Source organism: Oratosquilla oratoria, chromosome 33 (genome assembly GCF_046742065.1).
Source record: "Oratosquilla oratoria isolate Oo_2021 chromosome 33, ASM4674206v1, whole genome shotgun sequence".
Classification (NCBI taxonomy): domain Eukaryota; kingdom Metazoa; phylum Arthropoda; class Malacostraca; order Stomatopoda; family Squillidae; genus Oratosquilla; species Oratosquilla oratoria.
The window spans coordinates 40,387,210-40,409,946 of record NC_134809.1 but is presented as its reverse complement, the minus strand read 5'-3'; the positions used below and the strand labels follow the sequence as shown (position 1 = coordinate 40,409,946).

Below are 22,737 nucleotides of genomic sequence, written 5' to 3'. Positions count from 1 at the left end.
CCACCATCCACCAATAGCAGCAGCACCACCATCCACCAATAGCAACACCACCACCATCCACCAATAGCAGCACCACCACCATCCACCAATAGCAGCACCACCACCATCCACCAATAGCAGCACCACCACCATCCACCAATAGCAGCACCACCACCATCCACCAATAGCAGCACCACCACCATCCACCAATAGCAGCACCACCACCATCCACCAATAGCAGCACCACCACCATCCACCAATAGCAGCACCACCACCATCCACCAATAGCAGCACCACCACCATCCACCAATAGCAGCACCACCACCATCCACCAATAGCAGCACCACCACCATCCACCAATAGCAGCACCACCACCATCCACCAATAGCAGCACCACCACCATCCACCAATAGCAGCACCACCACCATCCACCAATAGCAGCACCACCACCACCACCACCACCTCAGCATCAGGCCTCCCACCACCTTTTTCCATTACCCTCCTCCCACTTTCCCCATCCTAAGTGGTCGGAGCCCCCCCCCTCTTCTTCCCCCCTCTTCTTCCCCCCTCTTCTTCCCCCTCTTCTTCCTCCTCTTCTTCCCCCCTCTTCTTCCCCCCTCTTCTTCCCCCCCCCCCCCAAGGCCTAGAGAGAGTGACTGTTCAGAGGAGAGGCTACACTGCGGGAGCTCCAGGGAGGCCTCGTCCCGAAGACTACTTCCCCAGTGACATTGGGGATTCTCTCTCTAGGAGCCTGTCAGGGAGGCAAGGCTCGTTTTTAAAATATACTGCAGGATGGAACCACCCCCCCCTCGCCCCGCTGTGCCATCCTGGCTGTGATAATCTTATCAGAAGCACCGCCTCTCGCCGTCTGTTATCTCTGACCCCTGCTCCTCCCTCCCTCCCTCCGTCGTCGTCATTCACCACGGCCATCCGTGTTAAGACCAATCACTAGACAGCGTCTGATTAACCTCGCCACCTGTCACCACCAGTACTAACAATGCTAGACACTACCACTACCATCACTGCCGCCACCACCACCACCATCACTGCCACCCGCACCCACCATCACTACCACCACCGCACTCATCGCTACACCATCAGCACCCACCACTACATCACCCACACTCGCCACCACACCACCCGCACTCACCAACAACCGCACTCGCCACCATTATCACACGCAGCCCCTCGTCGGAGTACCCCCCCCCCCCCCACTTCTTCCCCGGGTCGCCTTGCTCCCAGCGCGGCCGCTTGTTTCCATACCTGTAGTAGTGAAGAAGCAACCTCCATAGCCTCGGGCACATCCCCACTCCTCCCCCCACTCCCACCGTGTCTCCATCTACTTGACCCTCTCCCACTGGGTGGGACGTAGCCACACTTCCTCATCTCTCCCTTCCCCATCCCCCCTCTCGTTCCTCTTTTCCTCATTCTCCCTCTCCCCCTCTCATTCCCCGTCCCCCCATTCCCCCCCCCAATTACCTATTCAGTCTCCCTTCCCTCGTGTATTGCTGGGGGGTTATCACTGCGGTGGAGTCTGGGACAATAAATGGGGGGAGGAAGGGGAGTAGGAGGGTGGTGGTGGTGGTCAACCGTAGCCAGTCCGCTATGTTTCGCCTGGCATTGCATCGCATCGTGTTACTTGATACCACGTGTAGGTAACATTGAACAGTTCCCAAGTTGGGGTTTCGTATATTGACACGCAGAACGAAAGTTGGTGTGGGGGGTTACTTGTGCTGAGACCACATCCACCCCAGCACCTCGTAAAACGATTGGAGAGACGGAAGGGTTCTGCCGGGGACGTGGGTCGACCATGCCGCATACAACCGTCCCATCCCCACGTAGTAGTCAGTCTGTCGCATTAACCATTCGCACGTATAACGTCAACACGTACTAGTCGCTTTATCCCCGTATGCCCGTAGCTATTGTCCTCCCCCCACACGCCCGTGCCCCGATCACCTCTCTTCGCCTCCTCGCGTGCCCCAGTCCTGTTCCCCCCCACCCTCCTCATCCCTCATGCTGCAGGTTAGGCACACCCTTCCCCCCTCCCCCTACTCCCCCTCCCCCTACTCCACCTCCTCCCCTCCTTTCCTGCTGCAGGCACCAGCACCCCTCCCGCATGATCCCCATTGCGACCACGTGTCCCACCCCGTCACCTCCAGAATGACCTAGTTTCCGCTCTCTTGGCTCATCTTCTCGTCGTCCTCGAGGACTCTTATTCCTAGGTTTGTGCGCTTGTTCTTAAATGTTCCTCTTGCCTCTGCCGAAGTCCGTTTCGCTCTGGGCGTCAGGAGTGTGGGCCACTTCGGGGCGCAGGAGCTATCTGGAACTTGAAGCCCCTTGGCACTATTTATTTGATTACTATTTTATTTATGTAGGTTTCAAAATGGAGAAGTTCCATACAATACGAGCGATAAGGGGTACTATACCACTGATGTTAACATCGGGTTGTGTATTTTTTTCACTGGAAGGAATTAATTGTAAATATTCCTTGAACGATGTCTAACTTTGAAACGAGTTGATGCAACGTGATTTATCTTCTTTGGAAGCGAGTCATCATTAGCTGGTGTACCCAGTACCTTCGCCTTGGAGAAATAGATCAATAAAATTACGACAATGATAGCGTAGTTTCGTTCGATCGAAAACAATTGAAGAATGGGGAAATCCACTTACAAGACACATCATCCAAGTTCTCGGAACTTGTGTGAAGTCTAGTGTGTGTTTGTGAGTGTGTGAGATTCACTGGTCTTGGATCACGTGTTGGGGTCGTGATCGACAGCTATTACCTTCCCGGAAGAGCTCGTATATGACCGATCTATGGGTAATGCTGTGACATTATACACGCACACACACACACCTCAACTCCCCGCCCACAAGAGTTGTGAGTAATGACTCACAGCGCAGCGATACTGAAATTATTTCAGCCCTGGGCAGGATTCGAACCCGGACCACCGTAGTGGCAGTCGCGACCGCTACCACTGTGCCATCGAATCGGTCTCTCTCTCTCTCTCTCTCTCTCTCTCTCTCTCTCTCTCTCTCTCTCTCTCTCTCTCTCTCTCTCTCTCTCTCTCTCTCTCTCTCGAGCCAGGTGGCGTGGCACCTTGGCCACCTAGGGAGATGAATGAAACCTGCTGTCTGTTGCGAAAATGCGAGGAAATGTGCCTCCCGGCTGTATAGCACTCGACGCGTTGGAATGTGCCTGCGTTTGTGTGTGTCGGGGGTGTCGTAGTTGCGATTTCAGTTGACAAGACTGCTTCGTGAATTTCCTAGAATGTGTGGCTCACGGACGGACTGACAAAGGAGAAGGAAGACGAGGGTGAGGAAAGGGAAGAGGAGTGGGGAGAAGGCAAGGGTAAAAAGGAGGAAGGAAAAGGAAGAGCAATAGGAGGAAGGGGAAGTCGATGGTGAAGAGGAAGAGGAAGCTGATGGCAAGGGAGTGGAAGAGGTATACGAGGGATGAAGGGGAAGAGGGTGGAGAAGTAGAGGAGGAAGGAGTATGAGTAGTACTTATGGTCGAGCTCGCCGAGTGCCAATGGTGTGCGCATGCGCAAAACACGCACTAATGCACATTTGTGTCTTGTGTACGTGTGAATGTGCGTGCGTGCGCGCGCTGTCAGGGTTGAGTCATAACGTGGAATTCGGTGAGGCGTGAAAGACGAAGCCACCGTGACAGCCCCGGCAAGTTTCCCTCTCCATGACTTGCGGCAGCAAACAATTCGTATTGGGGGGTGGGGAGGTCTACAGCCCCCCCCCCCGTACGTAATATAGGGCGGGAGGGTGGAAATTCCCCCATGTATTACAAAAGGAGAGGTTTGATTCGTGCGCGTGATCTGCATGATGTAGAGGTAGATTTGTAAAGACTGAATGGATGTGTCTTGAGGGGGGAATGATTACAGCGAGGAGGTGATTACAGCACCGGTTGTGGTTTGAATCCCGCACTTCTCTTCCCAGTAGTGACTCTAAATTACCTGCCCCCCCCACACACACACCGCCCCCAAGTTCCCAAAGCGCATCACAGGGCAAAGCGGACCAGCTACTCAGCGCCTCCTGCCGTACGTCCCACGCCTTCTCTGTTCACATAAACAACGCGAAAACTGGTACTGTGACGGTGTTCCTGGAATGGTGTTGGTATCTGCTGTGGTGGTGGTGGTCACGTGAAAGCCTCGCCTCTTCTCTTGCGCCCGTTCCAGAACATCATCTCGTTCCCCATCGCCCAGCCCCCCCCCCACCCATCACCCTCAATCATCTTCACCACTTTAGCCTTCACCTTCTTCCATAATCCCCCTCTCCCCATTCCCTTTTCCCCTTTTCCTCTTTTCCCCTTTTCCAAACTCCCTTTCCTCTTCCCCTCCGCCATCCCCGCATCCCCTCCGCCATCCCCGCATCCCCTCCGCCATCCCCGCATCCCCTCCGCCATCCCCGCTTCCCCTCCGCCATCCCCGCTTCCCCTCCGCCATCTCCCTCTTCTCCTCCCCATCCCCCCTTCTCCTTTCCCATCCCCTCTTCTCCTTTCCCATACCCTCCTCCCCTTCCCCCATCCCCATCCCCCTCTTCCCCATCCCCCTCTTCCCCATCCCCCTCTTCCCCATCCCCCTCTTCCCCATCCCCCTCTTCCCCTTCCCCCTCTCCATCTTCCCCTTCCCCCTTCACCTTCCCCCTATCCCCCTTCACCTTCCCCCTATCCCCCTTCACCTTCCCCCTATCCCCCTTCACCTTCCCCCTATCCCCCTTCTCCATCCCCCTATCCCCCTTCTCCATCCCCCTATCCCCCTTCTCCATCCCCCTATCCCCCTTCTCCATCCCCCTATCCCCCTTCTCCATCCCCCTATCCCCCTTCTCCATCCCCCTATCCCCCCTTCTCCATCCCCCTCTCTCCCCCTTCTCCATCCCCCTCTATGTCCCTTGTCCTTCCCACTATCGCCCCCTTCTCCATCTCCCTATCTCCCCCTTCTCCATCTCCCTATCTCCCCCTTCTCCATCCCCCTATCTCCCCCTTCTCCATCCCCCTATCTCCCCCTTCTCCATCCCCCTATCTCCCCCTTCTCCTTCCCCCTATCTCCCTTCTCCATCCCCCTATCTCCCCCTTCTCCATCCCCCTATCTCCCCCTTCTCCATCCCCCTATCTCCCCCTTCTCCATCTCCCTATCTCCCCCTTCTCCATCTCCCTATCTCCCCCTTCTCCATCCCCCTATCTCCCCCTTCTCCATCTCCCCATCTCCCTCTTCCCCCATCTCCCTCTTCCCCCATCTCCCTCTTCCCCCATCTCCCTCTTCCCCCATCTCCCTCTTCCCCCATCTCCCTCTTCCCCCATCTCCCTCTTCCCCCATCTCCCTCTTCCCCATCCTCCTATTTCCCTCTTCCCCCATCCCCCTATCTCTCTTCCCCATCCCCCTATCCCCCTCTTCCCCATCCACCTATCCCCCTCTTCCCCTTGCCCCATGCACATAATTTTCTGTATGAGAAATAAATTTTCTTTTCTTTTGCAGGAATGTATCATCTCTGGAATGTTGTCAGTTTCGGGGAAGCGGGTATTGCACATGGACAAAAACAAGTACTATGGTGGAGAATCTGCTTCCATTACCCCCCTTGAGGAGCTCTTCAAAAAATTTAAACACCCATCACCAGAGGACACCTACGGCAGAACTAGGTGGGTAAATCTGGAGAGCAAAGTCTTTGAGAGTGTTATTAAAGTTTAAGTATTGTTGTTGCCCCCAGCCCATAATTTAGACAATATACTTTTTGCAAATGGTGATAAATTGGCTTGGCAAATAATGTATCAAGATTTCACCTGTTCCATAGACAAGTCTTCAAAGCTGTGTAGTGGTAACATTATTATGGATGGCTTAAGAATGACACGAGACCAATATTTTCATAGGAATTTTTCATGTTGTACAGTGTTGAGGTCAGTGACAGGGATGACCCATCAAGAAGAGCTAATATAAGATGGATAGCAAATGGTTGTTGGATGGGTGAAGTGTGGGTGCATGCCTTGGCTGGCTACCTCCCTTACAAGGGGAAAGAAGCCTTTTGGTGTATAGTTTCATGTACAACAATCAAGAAAAATGAACACCTTATATAATGTACAAAATAAAGCATTGAGAATAATAATGGAACCATACCAGTTGAACATTACATAAACCAAAATCCTCCCCACAAGACACCATATTAAAAATGATAGGTACCTAATTCTGTTAGAGCTCTTAACCTTACCCATCTCATAATCTCCCACAAGCATAACCAACTAAATGCAATAGAAAACTACAACAAACTACCACTCAAACACCTATAATCTACAACCTGTATCACACAATATCTCCATACAAAAATGCTTCCATTCAGATTGCAAAGCAAGCTTTTCATGACCAACACTCAAACTGTTCCATGTACTTATAACTCCCAGACATCAGCCACAAAAGAAAAAAATCACTTCCAAGAGAAACAAAATTCATACTAGCACACTTACAGCTCACAGTCCAACACTAAGAAAGTACTAGCACAGAATATGCCAGGCTTCGGAAAGAAACTGTCCCAGATGCAAGTCACATCGGGCACCAAACACCTCATCTTACACTGCCCCACCCAAGTCATATGCAGACAGCAAAACCATATTTTTCCTTTGGGTGACTTGCGGACTGATTAACTGAGTTATTGGGCTCTTGCAGGAGATGGGGGCAATGGTTGATTGGATGCCCCCATAAATTTGTAATCCCTTAATTTGAAGTAAATTGTTTACAAACTATTTTGTACCTTTTGTATCAACAAATACAACAGGGCAGGACTAGCAGTAATGGGTATAAACTGGACAAAGTTAGATTTAAGAAGGAAATAGGCAAGAATTGGTTTACTAATAGGGTGGTCGATGAATGGAATAAACTTAGTAACCATGTACTAAGCGCTGAAACTATCAGTTTTTAAAAAAAAAATTAGACAACTTTATGGATGGAGATGACAGGTGGTGATGGATACGGAGCTGCCTAGTTTAGGCCTTATGGTCTCTTGCAGTCTCCTTTATTCTTTGTTCTTATGTTCTTATGACTAGAACATGGACTTGATCCCAAGGTTCCATTTGGGAAATGGTCAGCTAACAATTTATTAGGGAAGACAAGGGTATGGAAAACAGGACCAAATGCCTTTACAAGGTGAATAACTCTGTACCTAATAAAGACTTCCAGAGTCGTGGTGGTTTCCCTTCCATCGTCTCCCCATACCTGTCAGTACAAAGTCTACGATTTATTACTTTCAAAAGTTGCAGCTGCAGCATATGACAAACCAAACCTTGCATGTGTATTTACAAAGTATCTTGTACTTGTATCATTGTAGGGACTGGAACGTGGATCTGATCCCAAAGTTCTTGATGGCGAATGGTCAGCTTGTGAAGTTGCTCATTCATACAGGTGTAACTCGTTACCTTGAATTCAAGTCTGTAGAAGGTAGCTATGTGTACAAAGGCAACAAGATCTCCAAAGTTCCAGCAGATGAAAAGGAAGCCCTTACATCAGGTAAGTTTACAGTGGCATGGATAACCTGTATAGGCCCAAGCTAAACAAGTTTAAAGACCCCATGTTTCCTTCTTTCCTCCTGAGTTAGCCCCCGGTGGTTTCAGGGGTACGGGGCTAGTGATAATGTTGCTGTAACTTCTGCCAATATTCAAGACCATACTTTAGTATTAACTAAACTAGAATTAGTCATGGAGTGGTGACAAATGCCAGTTGTATGTAGTGGTTTAAAAAAATATATACAGATTAAATGTAATAGGGTACTGGCACTGGTTAGTAGTTATATTTCTACTTAAAAAAATTCTTTTTCCAAAACAGACCTTATGGGAATGTTCGAAAAGAGGCGCTTCAAAAACTTTTTGGTATTTGCCCAAGACTACAAGGAAGATGACCCCACCACATGGAAAGCGGTGCCAGGCTTTGATCCTGTGAATACTACCATGAACACAGTCTTCACACACTTCAACTTGGACAAGAACACCATTGACTTCACAGGCCATGCACTTGCCCTATATCGGTAAAAAAAAATTATACCCATTGATAAAGAAGTATTAGTCTGTATGGAGTTGTTTGCTTGTTCTCTAGTATGTGCACTTGGAGATGTGCAGACAGAGCTGAGACAGAAGTAACGAGTTTCCAGTCTGCCCTCACAAAGGAGAGCTGTTTTTGAGGGGAAGGCAAGGGTTTAGACTTGAAACTTTTAGAGAAAATAAATGTAGAAGTGAGGGAAGTCCTCACTCTTTTGGGATAATTGTGTGGGAGAAGTTTCAAGACCTGATGGTATCTGAAACTGGATACTTGAGGAAATATAGGGAACAAACGGTGGACAAGATTCAGTCTAATTCATTAAAAAAATTGTGCCAACTCCTTTTCCACCCCCGCTCTCCTCCTTACTTCCTCGTTTCTCACTCTAACCAGCCTAGTATTTCCTACCATACTTCTCGGGTATTTAATCTTCCTCTCCTATGTTGTGTTTCTGCCCCATACAGTACTGTTGGCACAATCTCCCCTTCTTACAATTTCCTTTTAGCATCCATTCCCAAATGTGTATTTTTCATTACACTTTTTAATCCCCCAAGGCATTTACTTCTCAATCTAGCAAAGCAAATGCATATGTTAGGTAAATGGGGTAATGTTAATAATTTGTTGGTATAGAATATGTGTGGAATATTAAGATGGTAAATATTGTCTTGCAGAGGCTTGCATTTTTAATGGCATTGTTTTCTCTAGGGATGACGACTATTTGACCAAGCCTGCTGGGGATTGTCTGAAGAGGATCAAACTGTACAGTGATTCCTTGGCACGATATGGCAAATCACCCTATCTTTACCCAATGTATGGCCTTGGAGAACTTCCACAAGGGTTTGCTCGGTAAGTTCAAGAATGGAAATTGTTCATTAGGTTAAGTATTTGTAAAATGTTGTTTAATTTTTGGAAGTTCTGGGTTATGTCGGGAGAATTTTTGCTACAACCAAACCATACTTTCCTCTGGTAGTGGGACAGGAATGGCATATTGAGTGTTCTAAATACTATTGTATATTTACAGTACCAAGGGAGGGTGGAGGGGTGTGGAGTGTATTCAGGGATGGAATGGGTGGGAATGATTTTATGCCTTTTTCTTTTTGGCTACCCCCCTTGTAAGGGGGAAAAAGCCTTGGTATTTGTATGTACCAAGGTCAAATTAAATAGAAATTAGTTTTCAAAGTGTTTCAAGGAGAAGTGACAAGGCATGCAAAGATTGTAATGTGGAACAAGGATGATGGGAGGGGTAGAAGGAAGGGTAGCAAGTGTTGGAACGATGAAGTGAAGGTAGAAGAAGAGAAGAAGTGAGCATTCAAGAGATTACAAAGTAGGATGAGAGAAAAATGAGATGTATAAAGAAAAAAAGCAAAATAAAAGACAGACAAAAAGAGCAGATGTAAAATAGGGGAGGGAGGAGAATGACAAAATATTGAAAGCGATAAAAAATAATTTGGAAGGGAGTAAAGAGTAAGGGGAGGAAAGTCCAGTAGAGTAAGGTAAAATGCACAGATGGACAAATCTTGATAGAAGAGGATGGACTAAGGGGAAGATAGGGAGAGTATTTAAGAGCTGTTGAATATGGAGGGGTTGGTGGTAGCATTGGGAGACACTAAGAAAATGACAGTGATGGAGATGGAAAAGGAAAATGGAGGAGAAATAAAAGGTGCAAGTAGCTCTGGTAGTGATGAGAACAGGTAAGGCTCCTGGATTGGATGAATATCATGTGTAATGTTTGAAGATGGGAAGGACAGTAATAGAGGACTGGCTGGTGAGGTTTAATGTGTCTAAGGGACTGTAGAGTGCCAGAAGACTGGAGGAGTGCCTGTATAGTTTAGCTTTACAAGGGAAAATGGGACAAATGTGAGTAGTAGTTTTAGAGGGAGTTTGAGTAGCTGGGAAGGCTTATGGGAGGGTTTTGATGGAGTGGATTAGGAGAGGAACAGAGGGAGTAATTTGTGAGGAACAGTGTTGGTTTAGGAAAGGTAGACATTGTGTGGATCAGATTTTTGTAGTAAGGCAGATATGTTATAAAGCTTTGGGAAAATGTAAGGATGTAATGGATTTAGAAAAGGCTTATGACAGTGGACTGGAAGGTGCTGTGGAAGTTTTTGTAGAAAAATATGGGATTGGGGGAGAGCTGTTGAGGGTGAGAGGAGCAGAGCAGAACCTCTGTTAGAATGGGAAATGGAGAGAGTGGGTTAAGGTAAAAGTGGGACTCATGGCTGTCATGTCTCCATGGTTATTCCATGTGTACATGGATGGGGTGGTGTGGGAGGTAAAGGTGAGTGGAATGGCAGGGGACTGGAGATGGTTAAAGAAAATGGAAAAGGTGGGAGGTGAGCCAGTTGTTGTTTGCTGATGACACTGCACTTGTGGCAGGGTCAGAGGAGGGATTAAGGAAGTTACGGACGGATTTTGGAAAAGTATGCAATAATAGATATTTGAAGGTAAATGGATAAAAGCAAGGTATGATGGCAGTTAGTTGGAAGTCTAAAAGGAGAGGCTGGAGGAAGTGGATAGCTTTAGGTATTTGGTGTCGCATGTGGCAGGAAAGGGAGGAGTGGAGGTGAATTGTAGATTGAGAGAAGCAGGTAAAGCCTTGCATGGACTAGAAAAGTGCTATGAGAAATGGGCAATTGGGAATGGATGCAAAGAAGATATTGTATGAAGGGGTTATTGTGCTGAAAGTATTGTATGGGGCAGAGATTTGGAATTTAAGAGGCAGAGGAAAAGTTTTTAGTGTGTAAATGAAATGTCTGAGAAGTATGATTGGGGCTACTATGTTGGATAGTGTGAGAAACAAGGTGAGGAGAGCAGAGCAGGAGTGGAAAAGGAGATGGCAGATAGGGCTGATGAAAGGTTAGAGGGATGGTTTGGACACATGGAAAGATTGAGTGAAGAATGATTAAAAGAGGTGTGGAAGGGAGAGGGGTTGGGTAGTGAATGTGAAGAGACAACCAAGGATGAGATGGATGAATGGGGGTGAAGGTGGTGTTGAGAAAGAGGTTAATGTCTAGAGCAAGGAAGGGAAAAGGCAAGAGATGGGGATGAATGGAGTGTGTAATGATGCTGCTGCTATGCAAGGGAGGTAGGGAGGGATGGTGGGGGTGCTTGTGAATGATATTTTGATGCAGCTCGAAGGGATTTCTCCCCATCTTCTTTCTGTATGAGGGGACAGATGGGGGGGGGGGGGGTTGGCAATGAAGTGAAATGGCCTTGCTGTGGATGTACTGTCTTGCTGCATTGCTTCTGACCCAGGGCAGTGGGCAGGATACAGGGATGACCAGTCATCCTTGAGGAGCTAAGATTATAGTAGGGAAAGGGTGGTGCATAGGAGTGGAATTGTTAGGAGTAGGTGTGTGCCTATGACTTTGGCTACCTCCTTTATAAGGGGAAAAAGCCCTTGACATTTAAAGTACTACATAGTATGCTACCCACAACATGGATGACTGTAAGGAACACAAGATGTGCAGTGATGCAAAAAGAGGCTGTCTTTATCATGTAATTGCCACCATAACAATCCAGCATGTGTTGTTAACCTTTAATGCATGAACATTATCCCCATACAATTGTGTGAACCAAGTTAAGTGTTTGGTATCATTGCTAGCACATGATTCGCACAAAGAAATTTAACTCGACATACAAATTAGTTATGCATTCATAGGTGGGTCCTCCCATGATAAAGAACAGCATAGCACTACCGACAAGAAAATAAGCCTAGATTTTCACTAAGTAGAAAACCAAGAGCCCTACAGCAGCTGTTAAGTCCCAGGGGTCCTCCCACAAGATCCTTCTGGGAAGAAACTATGGGCTATTTTTTGTGTTGTACTGGAGTGAGACTGTTTCAGTCACCAGCTAGTAGGAGGGGAGCAGTCTATGATTGTTAGCTCTCCATGTGTGAAAAGTCTAAAGGAAAAATCAAAAGAAATACAGTTGAAGATGATACTGATCCAGGGCACGGTCTGGAAGTGGTGTTAGTCTCTCGGGGCTGAACTTCCTGACAGGCTTTAAAATTAGGCAGTTCTGCTGTCTTTATACAGGACCACCACAAGCAGGTACTTATTATTGGTACCACAGAAGAAAAAAAAGGCTTTAACCTCTTCAATAAGTCAAATTCTCGCACACAGCATTGGATGCCTAATTTATGATGCATCACAATGCTGGTGTCATAAAATAGTCACTGCTGTATTTCTCGTTCTTTCATTCTGAGTAATGATAAGCACAAAACGTGATCAAACCATTTCACAGAATTAAGGGGTCACCCTGCTACAATTACAAAATAAATATAATCAAGACACTGACATCCTCATATACCCACTCGGGCCTCATGATTCCATCGTAGGTGTCATCGTATCAGAGGTTAAGAAACAACTGGCTGTACCAAAAGAGAATTCTTGCTAAAAGAGCAACATACAAATTACAGGAACAATTTATAAGAGTTCTTGGGTCACCACAGCCAATGCATCACATCACGCATCATATCCACAGGCTACATGAAATAATACTTTTTTTCTTCTTCTTCATCTCCACCTTTTTCTCCTCCTCCATCTCCCCCTACCCCTCCTCCCCTTCCCTCACCTCCCCTTCCCTTCCCTCCCCTTCCCTTACCTCTCCTCCCCTTACCTCTCCTCCCCTTCCCTCACCTCCCCTTCCCTTCCCTCCCCTTCCCTTACCTCTCCTCCCCTTACCTCTCCTCCCCTTCCCTCACCTCCCCTTACCTCTCCTCCCCTTCCCTTCCCTCTCCTCCCCTTCCCTTCCCTCTCCTCCCCTTCCCTTCCCTCTCCTCCCCTTCCCTCTCCTCCCCTCTCCTCCCCTTCCCTCTCCTCCCCTTCCCTCTCCTCCCCTTCCCTCTCCTCCCCTTCCCTCTCCTCCCCTCTCCTCCCCTTCCCTCTCCTCCCCTTCCTCTCCTCCCCTTCCTCTCCTCCCCTCCTCCCCTCCCGTCCCCTCCTCCTCCCCTCTCCTCCCCTCTCCTCCCCTCCCCTTCCCTCCCCTCCCCTCCCCTTCCCTTCCCTCCCCTCCCCTTCCCTCTCCTCCCCTTCCCTCTCCTCCCCTTCCCTCTCCTCCCCTTCCCTCTCCTCCCCTTCCCTCTCCTCCCCTTCCCTCTCCTCCCCTTCCCTCTCCTCCCCTTCCCTCTCCTCCCCTTCCCTCTCCTCCCCTTCCCTCTCCTCCCCTTCCCTCTCCTCCCCTTCCCTCTCCTCCCCTTCCCTCTCCTCCCCTTCCCTCTCCTCCCCTCCCCTCCCCTCCCCTTCCCTCTCCTCCCCTCCCTCTCCCTCTCCTCCCCTCCCTCTCCCGTCTCCTCCCCTCCCTCTCCCGTCTCCTCCCCTCCCTCCCCTCCTCATGCCCTACCTCCTCCCCTCTCCCTCTCCTCTCCCTCCCTCTTCTCTCCTCCCCTCCTCATGCCCTACCTCCTCCCCTCCTCATGCCCTACCTCCTCCCCTCCTCATGCCCTACCTCCTCCCCTCCTCATGCCCTACCTCCTCCCCTCCTCATACCCTACCTCCTCCCCTCCTCATACCCTACCTCCTCCCCTCCTCATACCCTACCTCCTCCCCTCCTCATACCCTACCTCCTCCCCTCCTCATACCCTACCTCCTCCCCTCCTCATACCCTACCTCCTCCCCTCCTCATACCCTACTTCCTCCCCTCCTCATACCCTACCTCCTCCCCTCCTCATACCCTACCTCCTCCCACACCTGCTTATCCTTATCCTTATCCTTCTCCTTCTTCTTCACCACCTTCTCCACTCCATCTACAACACATAGGAGTACAGTGGCTGCATTATTCTGTCCACCACCACCACCACAAGGGAATTGGACAAGAGGTAGAGACTGTAGTAAAGGATAAATTCAAGGTGGCAGAATTTGGCAGCAATAGTGCAAATGTCTCATTGTTCCCTTGAGTAAAGAGTTTGTATAAAATTAAGCTTAAGCATTTCATACCCAGTTGCACTAAGCAAAGGGGTGAAGGAAATGGCCAAATACTTGACATGAAATCATGTCGTCTAGAATGACTGGCTCAGTACTCAGTTTTGACTACCCAGCTTTACAGTTGAGCTAAATGTAAACATTTCTTGTATGTTGTAACTTATGCTGTGTCTTGCTGCATTGCTTCTGACCCTGAGCAGTGGGCAAGATGCAGGGATGACCTGTCATCCAGGAGGAGCCAAGAAAAGAGGGAGGGAAGGGTGGTGAATGGGAGTGGAGTATGTTGGGATGAAATGGGTGGGAGTGGATTTATACCTTTGACTTTGGCTACTTCTCTTGTAAGGGGGGGGAAAAAGCCTTGGTGTATGTAGCAACTTGATTATCATCTGTGTTGGTTTCCATAGTTGTTCAAAGTACTTGCTTTTTCAGGTTGTCGGCAATTTATGGTGGTACTTACATGTTGGACAAGCCTATTGATGAAATCGTGATGGAGAATGGAAAGGTGGCTGGTGTCCGGTCGGGTGAAGAAACTGCCAAGTGTAAGCAGGTGTACTGTGACCCAACATATGTTGCGGATAAAGTAGAGAAGGTAGGCAAGGATTTCATGTATTGTGCATACATATATATATATATATCTATATATATATACCTATTTTTTCTTCTTTCCCAGTTTTTCTAAATTTCCAATTCTTTTCCAATTCTCCCTTTCCCTATTCTCACTTTCGCACCCTTTTCCCTCATCATCTTTCTCCTGTTCCCTACCTTTCCCTCTTCACTTGTCTCCCCCTCTTCCCCACCTTTCCCTCTTCCCTTGTCTCCCCCTCTTCCCCACCTTTCCCTCTTCCCTTGTCTCCCCCTCTTCCCTTGTCTCCCCCTCTTCCCCTGTCTCCCCCTCTTCCCCTTCCTGTCCCTACCTTTCCCCTGTCTCCCCCTCTTTCCCCTGTCTCCCCCTCTTTCCCCTGTCTCCCCCTCTTCCCCACCTTTCCCTCCTTTCCCTACCTTTCCCTTCTTCATCTTTCTCCTGTTCCCTACCTTTCCCTCTCATCTTTCCCTGTTCCCTACCTTTCCCTCTTCATCTTTCTCCCCCTCTTTCCCTTGTCTCCCCCTCTTCCCCTGTTCCCCCTTTCCCTTGTCATCCCCCTCTTCCCCACCTTTCCCTTCTTCACTTGTCTCCCCCTGTTCCCTACCTTTCCCTCTTCACTTGTCTCCCCCTCTTCCCCACCTTTCCCTCTTCCCTTGTCTCCCCCTCTTCCCCACCTTTCCCTCTTCCCTTGTCTCCCCCTCTTCCCCACCTTTCCCTCTTCCCTTGTCTCCCCCTCTTCCCCACCTTTCCCTCTTCCCTTGTCTCCCCCTCTTCCCCACCTTTCCCTCTTCCCTTGTCTCCCCCTCTTCCCCACCTTTCCCTCTTCCCTTGTCTCCCCCTCTTCCCCACCTTTCCCTCTTCCCCACCTTTCCCTCTTCCCCACCTTTCCCTCTTCCCCACCTTTCCCTCTTCCCCACCTTTCCCTCTTCCCCACCTTTCCCTCTTCCCCCCCTTTCCCTCTTCCCTTGTCTCCCCCTCTTCCCCACCTTTCCCTCTTCCCCACCTTTCCCTCTTCCCCACCTTTCCCTCTTCCCTTGTCTCCCCCTCTTCCCCACCTTTCCCTCTTCCCTTGTCTCCCCCTCTTCCCCACCTTTCCCTCTTCCCTTGTCTCCCCCTCTTCCCCACCTTTCCCTCTTCCCTTGTCTCCCCCTCTTCCCCACCTTTCCCTCTTCCCCACCTTTCCCTCTTCCCTTGTCTCCCCCTCTTCCCCACCTTTCCCTCTTCCCCACCTTTCCCTCTTCCCCACCTTTCCCTCTTCCCCACCTTTCCCTCTTCCCCACCTTTCCCTCTTCCCCACCTTTCCCTCTTCCCCACCTTTCCCTCTTCCCCACCTTTCCCTCTTCCCCACCTTTCCCTCTTCCCCACCTTTCCCTCTTCCCCACCTTTCCCTCTTCCCCACCTTTCCCTCTTCCCCACCTTTCCCTCTTCCCCACCTTTCCCTCTTCCCTTGTCTCCCCCTCTTCCCCACCTTTCCCTCTTCCCTTGTCTCCCCCTCTTCCCCACCTTTCCCTCTTCCCCACCTTTCCCTCTTCCCTTGTCTCCCCCTCTTCCCCACCTTTCCCTCTTCCCTTGTCTCCCCCTCTTCCCCACCTCTTCCCCACCTTTCCCTCTTCCCTTGTCTCCCCCTCTTCCCCACCTTTCCCTCTTCCCCACCTTTCCCTCTTCCCTTGTCTCCCCCTCTTCCCCACCTTTCCCTCTTCCCTTGTCTCCCCCTCTTCCCCACCTTTCCCTCTTCCCTTGTCTCCCCCTCTTCCCCACCTTTCCCTCTTCCCTTGTCTCCCCCTCTTCCCCACCTTTCCCTCTTCCCTTGTCTCCCCCTCTTCCCCACCTTTCCCTCTTCCCTTGTCTCCCCCTCTTCCCCACCTTTCCCTCTTCCCTTGTCTCCCCCTCTTCCCCACCTTTCCCTCTTCCCTTGTCTCCCCCTCTTCCCCACCTTTCCCTCTTCCCTTGTCTCCCCCTCTTCCCCACTCTTCCCCACCCTTCCCCCTTCTCACTTCCCCTTCTTCCTTCCCCCTCCCTCCTCCCCCTTCTCCTTCTCCCTTCCCCTTCTCCTTCTCCCTTCCCCTTCTCCCTTCCCCTTCCCCTTCCCCTTCCCCTTCCCTCCTCCCTTCCCCTTCCCTCCTCCCTTCCCCTTCCCTCCTCCCTTCCCCTTCCCTCCTCCCTTCCCCTTCCCTCCTCCCTTCCCCTTCCCTCCTCCCTTCCCCTTCCCTCCTCCCTTCCCTCCTCCCTTCCCCTTCCCTCCCTCCCTTCCCCCTTCCCTCCTCCCCCCTTCCCCTCCTTTCCCACTTCCCTCCTCCTTCCCCTCTTCCCTCCTCCTTCCCCACTTCCCTCCTCCTTCCCCTCTTCCCTCCTTCTCTTCCCTTGTCCCTCCCCCTCCCCTTCCCTCCTCCCTTCCCCTTTCCCCTCCCTCCTCCCTTCCCCTTCCCCTCCTCCCTTCCCCTTTCCCTCCCCCTTCCCTCCTCCCTCCTCACTTCCCCTTCCCTCCTCCCTCCTCCCTTCCCCGTCCCTCCTCCCTTCCCCTTCCCTCCTCCCCTCCCCTTCCCTCCTCCCTTCCCCTTCCCTTCCCCTTCCCCTTCCCCTTCCCCTTCTCCTTCCCCCTCCCTCCTCCCCTTCTCCTTCCCCCTCCCTCCTCCCCTTCTCCTTCCCCCTCCCTCCTCCCCTTCTCCTTCCCCCTCCCCTTCTCCTTCCCCCTCCCTCCTCCCCCTTCTCCCTTCCCCCTCCCTCCCCCCTCTTCTTCTCCCCCTTCCCCTCTCCTCCCTCCCCATCCCTTCTCACTTCTCCCTTCCCATCCCTTCTCACTTCTCCCTCCCCATCCCTTCTCACTTCTCCCTCCCCATCCCCTCTCACTTCTCCCTCCCCATCCCTTCTCACTTCTCCCTCCCCATCCCTTCTCACTTCTCCCTCCCCATCCCTTCTCACTTCTCCCTCCCCATCCCTTCTCACTTCTCCCTCCCCATCCCTTCTCCCTCTTCCCCATCCCTTCCCCTCTCTCCCCATCCCTTCTCACTTCTCCCTCCCCATCCCTTCTCACTTCTCCCTCCCCATCCCCTCTCACTTCTCCCTCCCCATCCCTTCTCACTTCTCCCTTTCCCTTCCCCTTCTCCCTCTCCCTACCTTCCCCTTCTCCCTCTCCCTACCTTCCCCTTCTCCCTCCCCCTTCTTTCCCCATCTCCCTCCCCCTTCTTTCCCCTTCTCCCTCCCCCTTCTTTCCCCTTCTCCCTCCCCCTTCTTTCCCCTTCTCCCTCCCCCTTCTTTCCCCTTCTCCCTCCCCTTCTTCCCCCCTTCCCTCCCCTTGTCTCCCCCTTCTCCCCCCCTCCCCTTTCCCCTTCTCCCTCCCCCTCTCCCTCTCCCTCCCCCTTCTTTCCCCTTCTCTCCCCCCTTCTTTCCCCTTCTCCCTCCCCCTCTTTCCCCTTCTTCCCTCCCCCTTCTTCCCCTTCTCCCGTCCCCTTTCCCCTTCCCCTCCCCCATCTTTCCCCCTTCTCCCTCCCCCTTCTTTCCCCTTCTCCCTCCCCCTTCTTTCCCCTTCTCCCTCCCCCTTCTTTCCCCTTCTCCCTCCCCCTTCTTTCCCCTTCTCCCTCCCCCTTCTTTCCCCTTCTCCCTCCCTTCTTTTCCCTCTTCCCCTTTTCCCCTTCTTTCCCCTCCTTTCCCCTTTTTTCCCCTTTCTCCCCCTTCTCCCTCCCCCTTCTTTCCCCTTCTCCCTCCCCCTTCTTTCCCCTTCTCCCTCCCCCTTCTTTCCCCTTCTTTCCCCTTCTTTCCCCTTCTTTCCTCCTTCTTTCCCCCTTCTCCCTCCCCCCTCTTTCCCCTTCTCCCTCCCCCTTCTTTCCCCTTCTCCCTCCCCCTTCTTTCCCCTTCTCCCTCCCCCTTCTTTCCCCTTCTCCCTCCCCCTTCTTTCCCCTTCTCCCTCCCCCTTCTTTCCCCTTCTCCCTCCCCCTTCTTTCCCCTTCTCCCTCCCCCTTCTTTCCCCTTCTCCCTCCCCCTTCTTTCTCCTTCTCCCTCCCCCTTCTTTCTCCTCCCTCCCCCTTCTTTCTCCTTCTCCCTCCCCCTACCTTCCCCTTGGCCCTCTCCCCTCCTTTCTTCTCCATTCCCCCTCCTCTTACCCTCCCTTCCCTGTCCCCCTTAACCTTTTCATCCTCTTTTACACTTGAGCTATTAAAATTGTATTTATAAGGTGTGGTAGAGTAGGGTGTTTTAAGTTGTAATCTCACAATATGAATCGGTATTTAAGAGATTTCATCCAATAAATGTTTATTTTTCCTTTGCTCGTGCTTTGTCATCAGGTTGGGGAAGTGATACGTGCTATTTGCCTTCTGGACCACCCCATCCCCAATACCAAGGATGCTCTCTCGACACAGATTATTATTCCCCAGAAGCAGGTCAACAGGAATTCAGGTATGGCTAGCATGCTTATTCTGTTTAATAGGATGAAAGGGGATTATAGTTCATGATGTGAACATGCATGGTACTGTTTTTGTCATGGGGGGACCTCGCAACTCCAAGAGTTGGGGGCAAAACTGCATCAAACATCCCTGGCCACCTGTTCTATCCAGGTGGCACTTATCCCCAGGGGATTGGGGGGGGGCTTCGGTCACCTGGGTGAGTACCACAATCTTTTTACAACATGCACTGTTACATTTTTCTGCACTGAGGAGTGTTTTTCCGGCACTCGCCCCTCTTCTTCTACTATTAGCTGTAGATGTAAAGCAATCCTGAACCCACCACAAAATACATATGCCCAACATCCTCCAAACCCAACATCATGAGCAGACAAAGGGCTCAGTTCAATGCAACTTACACAAAAACTGGGCCCACTTCACTTGTACAACACTTGCAGACACAAACAAATACACACTTGGACATGTTCTACCTCCCCTCTAATAACCACACTCCCACCCTCCCAACCACAGCCTGGACCCTTACCCACACCTAATCTCCCTCCACCATTGTCCCCAGTCAGTCCTCTCCCTTCGTTGCCCCCAATAATTGGTCCTCTTCCTTCTTTGCCCCCAATAATTGGTCCTCTTCCTTCTTTGCCCCCAATAATTGGTCCTCTTCCTTCTTTGCCCCCAATAATTGGTCCTCTTCCTTCTTTGCCCCCAATAATTGGTCCTCTTCCTTCTTTGCCCCCAATAATTGGTCCTCTTCCTTCTTTGCCCCCAATAATTGGTCCTCTTCCTTCTTTGCCCCCAATAATTGGTCCTCTTCCTTCTTTGCCCCCAATAATTGGTCCTCTTCCTTCTTTGCCCCCAATAATTGGTCCTCTTCCTTCTTTGCCCCCAATAATTGGTCCTCTTCCTTCTTTGCCCCCAATAATTGGTCCTCTTCCTTCTTTGCCCCCAATAATTGGTCCTCTTCCTTCTTTGCCCCCAATAATTGGTCCTCTTCCTTCTTTGCCCCCAATAATTGGTCCTCTTCCTTCTTTGCCCCCAATAATTGGTCCTCTTCCTTCTTTGCCCCCAATAATTGGTCCTCTTCCTTCTTTGCCCCCAATAATTGGTCCTCTTCCTTCTTTGCCCCCAATAATTGGTCCTCTTCCTTCTTTGCCCCCAATAATTGGTCCTCTTCCTTCTTTGCCCCCAATAATTGGTCCTCTTCCTTCTTTGCCCCCAATAATTGGTCCTCTTCCTTCTTTGCCCCCAATAATTGGTCCTCTTCCTTCTTTGCCCCCAATAATTGGTCCTCTTCCTTCTTTGCCCCCAATAATTGGTCCTCTTCCTTCTTTGCCCCCAATAATTGGTCCTCTTCCTTCTTTGCCCCCAATAATTGGTCCTCTTCCTTCTTTGCCCCCAATAATTGGTCCTCTTCCTTCTTTGCCCCCAATAATTGGTCCTCTTCCTTCTTTGCCCCCAATAATTGGTCCTCTTCCTTCTTTGCCCCCAATAATTGGTCCTCTTCCTTCTTTGCCCCCAATAATTGGTCCTCTTCCTTCTTTGCCCCCAATAATTGGTCCTCTTCCTTCTTTGCCCCCAATAATTGGTCCTCTTCCTTCTTTGCCCCCAATAATTGGTCCTCTTCCTTCTTTGCCCCCAATAATTGGTCCTCTTCCTTCTTTGCCCCCAATAATTGGTCCTCTTCCTTCTTTGCCCCCAATAATTGGTCCTCTTCCTTCTTTGCCCCCAATAATTGGTCCTCTTCCTTCTTTGCCCCCAATAATTGGTCCTCTTCCTTCTTTGCCCCCAATAATTGGTCCTCTTCCTTCTTTGCCCCCAATAATTGGTCCTCTTCCTTCTTTGCCCCCAATAATTGGTCCTCTTCCTTCTTTGCCCCCAATAATTGGTCCTCTTCCTTCTTTGCCCCCAATAATTGGTCCTCTTCCTTCTTTGCCCCCACTAATTGGGCCTCTTCCTGCTTTGCCCCCAATAATTGGGCCTCTTCCTTCTTTGCCCCCAATACTTGGTCCTCTTCCTTCTTTGCCCCCAATAATTGGTCCTCTTCCTTCTTTGCCCCCAATAATTGGTCCTCTTCCTTCTTTGCCCCCAATAATTGGGCCTCTTCCTTCTTTGCCCCCAATAATTGGGCCTCTTCCTTCTTTGCCCCCAATAATTGGGCCTCTTCCTTCTTTGCCCCCAATTCTGGGGCCTCGTCCTTCTTTGCCCCCAATAATTGGTCCTCTTCCTTCTTTGCCCCCAATAATTGGTCCTCTTCCTTCTTTGCCCCCAATAATTGGTCCTCTTCCTTCTTTGCCCCCAATAATTGGTCCTCTTCCTTCTTTGCCCCCAATAATTGGTCCTCTTCCTTCTTTGCCCCCAATAATTGGTCCTCTTCCTTCTTTGCCCCCAATAATTGGTCCTCTTCCTTCTTTGCCCCCAATAATTGGTCCTCTTCCTTCTTTGCCCCCAATAATTGGTCCTCTTCCTTCTTTGCCCCCAATAATTGGTCCTCTTCCTTCTTTGCCCCCAATTGGTCCTCTTCCTTCTATGCCCCCAATTGGTTCTCTTCCTTCTATGCCCCCAATAATTGGTCCTCTTCCTTCTATGCCCCCAATAATTGGTCCTCTTCCTTTTTTGCCCCCAATCATCTTCAGCAACCTTCCATCTGTACCACACAACATATCCATACCAAAACGCATTCACACTCGTGTAACAAAACAAACACTCCAGGACCAACAATCAAATGATTCTCCATCAAATCTCTCTCAGACATTAGCTGTGCAGAAAAATCCCTCGAAGAAAGAACCACACTGATATAACTGTATTCAGGTCGTCATCATTAAGATCATACCAACATTGAATAGGCTTGGTAACAGGAACTGCCCCATATGCAATTGTCAGTGCATGACAGAACTGGTCTTGCTACCTCACCCTAGCCATACCCAGGCAGCACAATATTGTTACCAGTCATCATAAGGCTGCTGGTTCACTGTAAGGGAAGCTAGAAATGGTAATTATGGTTGCACTCTCCTTTATTCATGCAAGAGTGTGCTGGAAGCATAATTCGAAGCATGCTGGTCTCATACTTGCATAATTATGGTTTTAATCCTGCACTTTCCCAGCAGTGATTGTTACCTAACCTAACAGTCCAAGTGCATAGGGCAAAAGTAGCTGCTTTGGCCACAGTGGTGTGTCTCCTGCCATAGGCTCCTCACCTTTTTGTACATGTGTATATCAAAGGCTTTTTTCCCCCCCTTACAAGGGAGGTAGCTAAAGTCAAAAAGCAAAAATCCACTCCCACCCATTTCATCCCCACACATTCCACTCCCATTCACCACCCTTCCCACTCCCATTCACCACCCTTCCCACTCCCATTCACCACCCTTCCCTCCCTCTTTTCTTGGCTCCTGACTGGTCATCCCTGCATCTCGCCCACTGCCCAGGGTCAGAGGCAATGCAGCAAGACACAACACATCCACAGCAAGGCCACACCATTCAGTTGCCCCCCCCCCCCTCCCTCCCTCCGTCCCCTCATGTAGAAAGAGAAGATGGGGAGAACTACAGATAATTACAAAATCTTTTGAGTAGCTTGTGACACATCCACTGCTCTAGATAAGTTGTCTTGCTGCATTGCTTCTGACCTGGGAAATAGGGATAACCCTTTATTCATGAGGAGTTATGTACATACATGTACCGAGGGCTTTTTATCCCTCACACGGGAGGTAACCAAAGTCAAAAGCCTAAATCCATTCCCACCCATTTCATCCCCACATACTTTTTGTTCCTGGATGACAGGTCATCCCTGATCTCGCCCACTGCCCAGGATCAGAAGCAATGGAGCAAGACACGGCACATCCACAGCAGAAAAA

The 22,737-nt window shown here is 50.3% G+C and overlaps 1 protein-coding gene across 4 annotated transcripts in view; it reads left to right on the top strand.

The window, feature by feature from the left end:
• Gdi (GDP dissociation inhibitor) overlaps window positions 1-22,737 on the top strand; it is a 76,291-nt gene that overhangs the window by 39,841 nt on the left and 13,713 nt on the right. For all 4 annotated transcript variants that reach the window (XR_012965714.1, XR_012965715.1, XM_076172823.1 and 1 more), the window contains exons 2-7: window positions 5,463-5,623; window positions 7,297-7,475; window positions 7,791-7,989; window positions 8,703-8,843; window positions 14,348-14,507; window positions 18,779-18,890. Coding sequence is in view for 2 of the 4 variants with exons in the window: in XM_076172823.1 (XP_076028938.1) it covers window positions 5,463-5,623; window positions 7,297-7,475; window positions 7,791-7,989; window positions 8,703-8,843; window positions 14,348-14,507; window positions 18,779-18,890 (952 nt within the window). In the remaining 2 variants the exon portion in view is untranslated. The remainder of the gene's footprint in view (window positions 1-5,462; window positions 5,624-7,296; window positions 7,476-7,790; window positions 7,990-8,702; window positions 8,844-14,347; window positions 14,508-18,778; window positions 18,891-22,737) is intronic.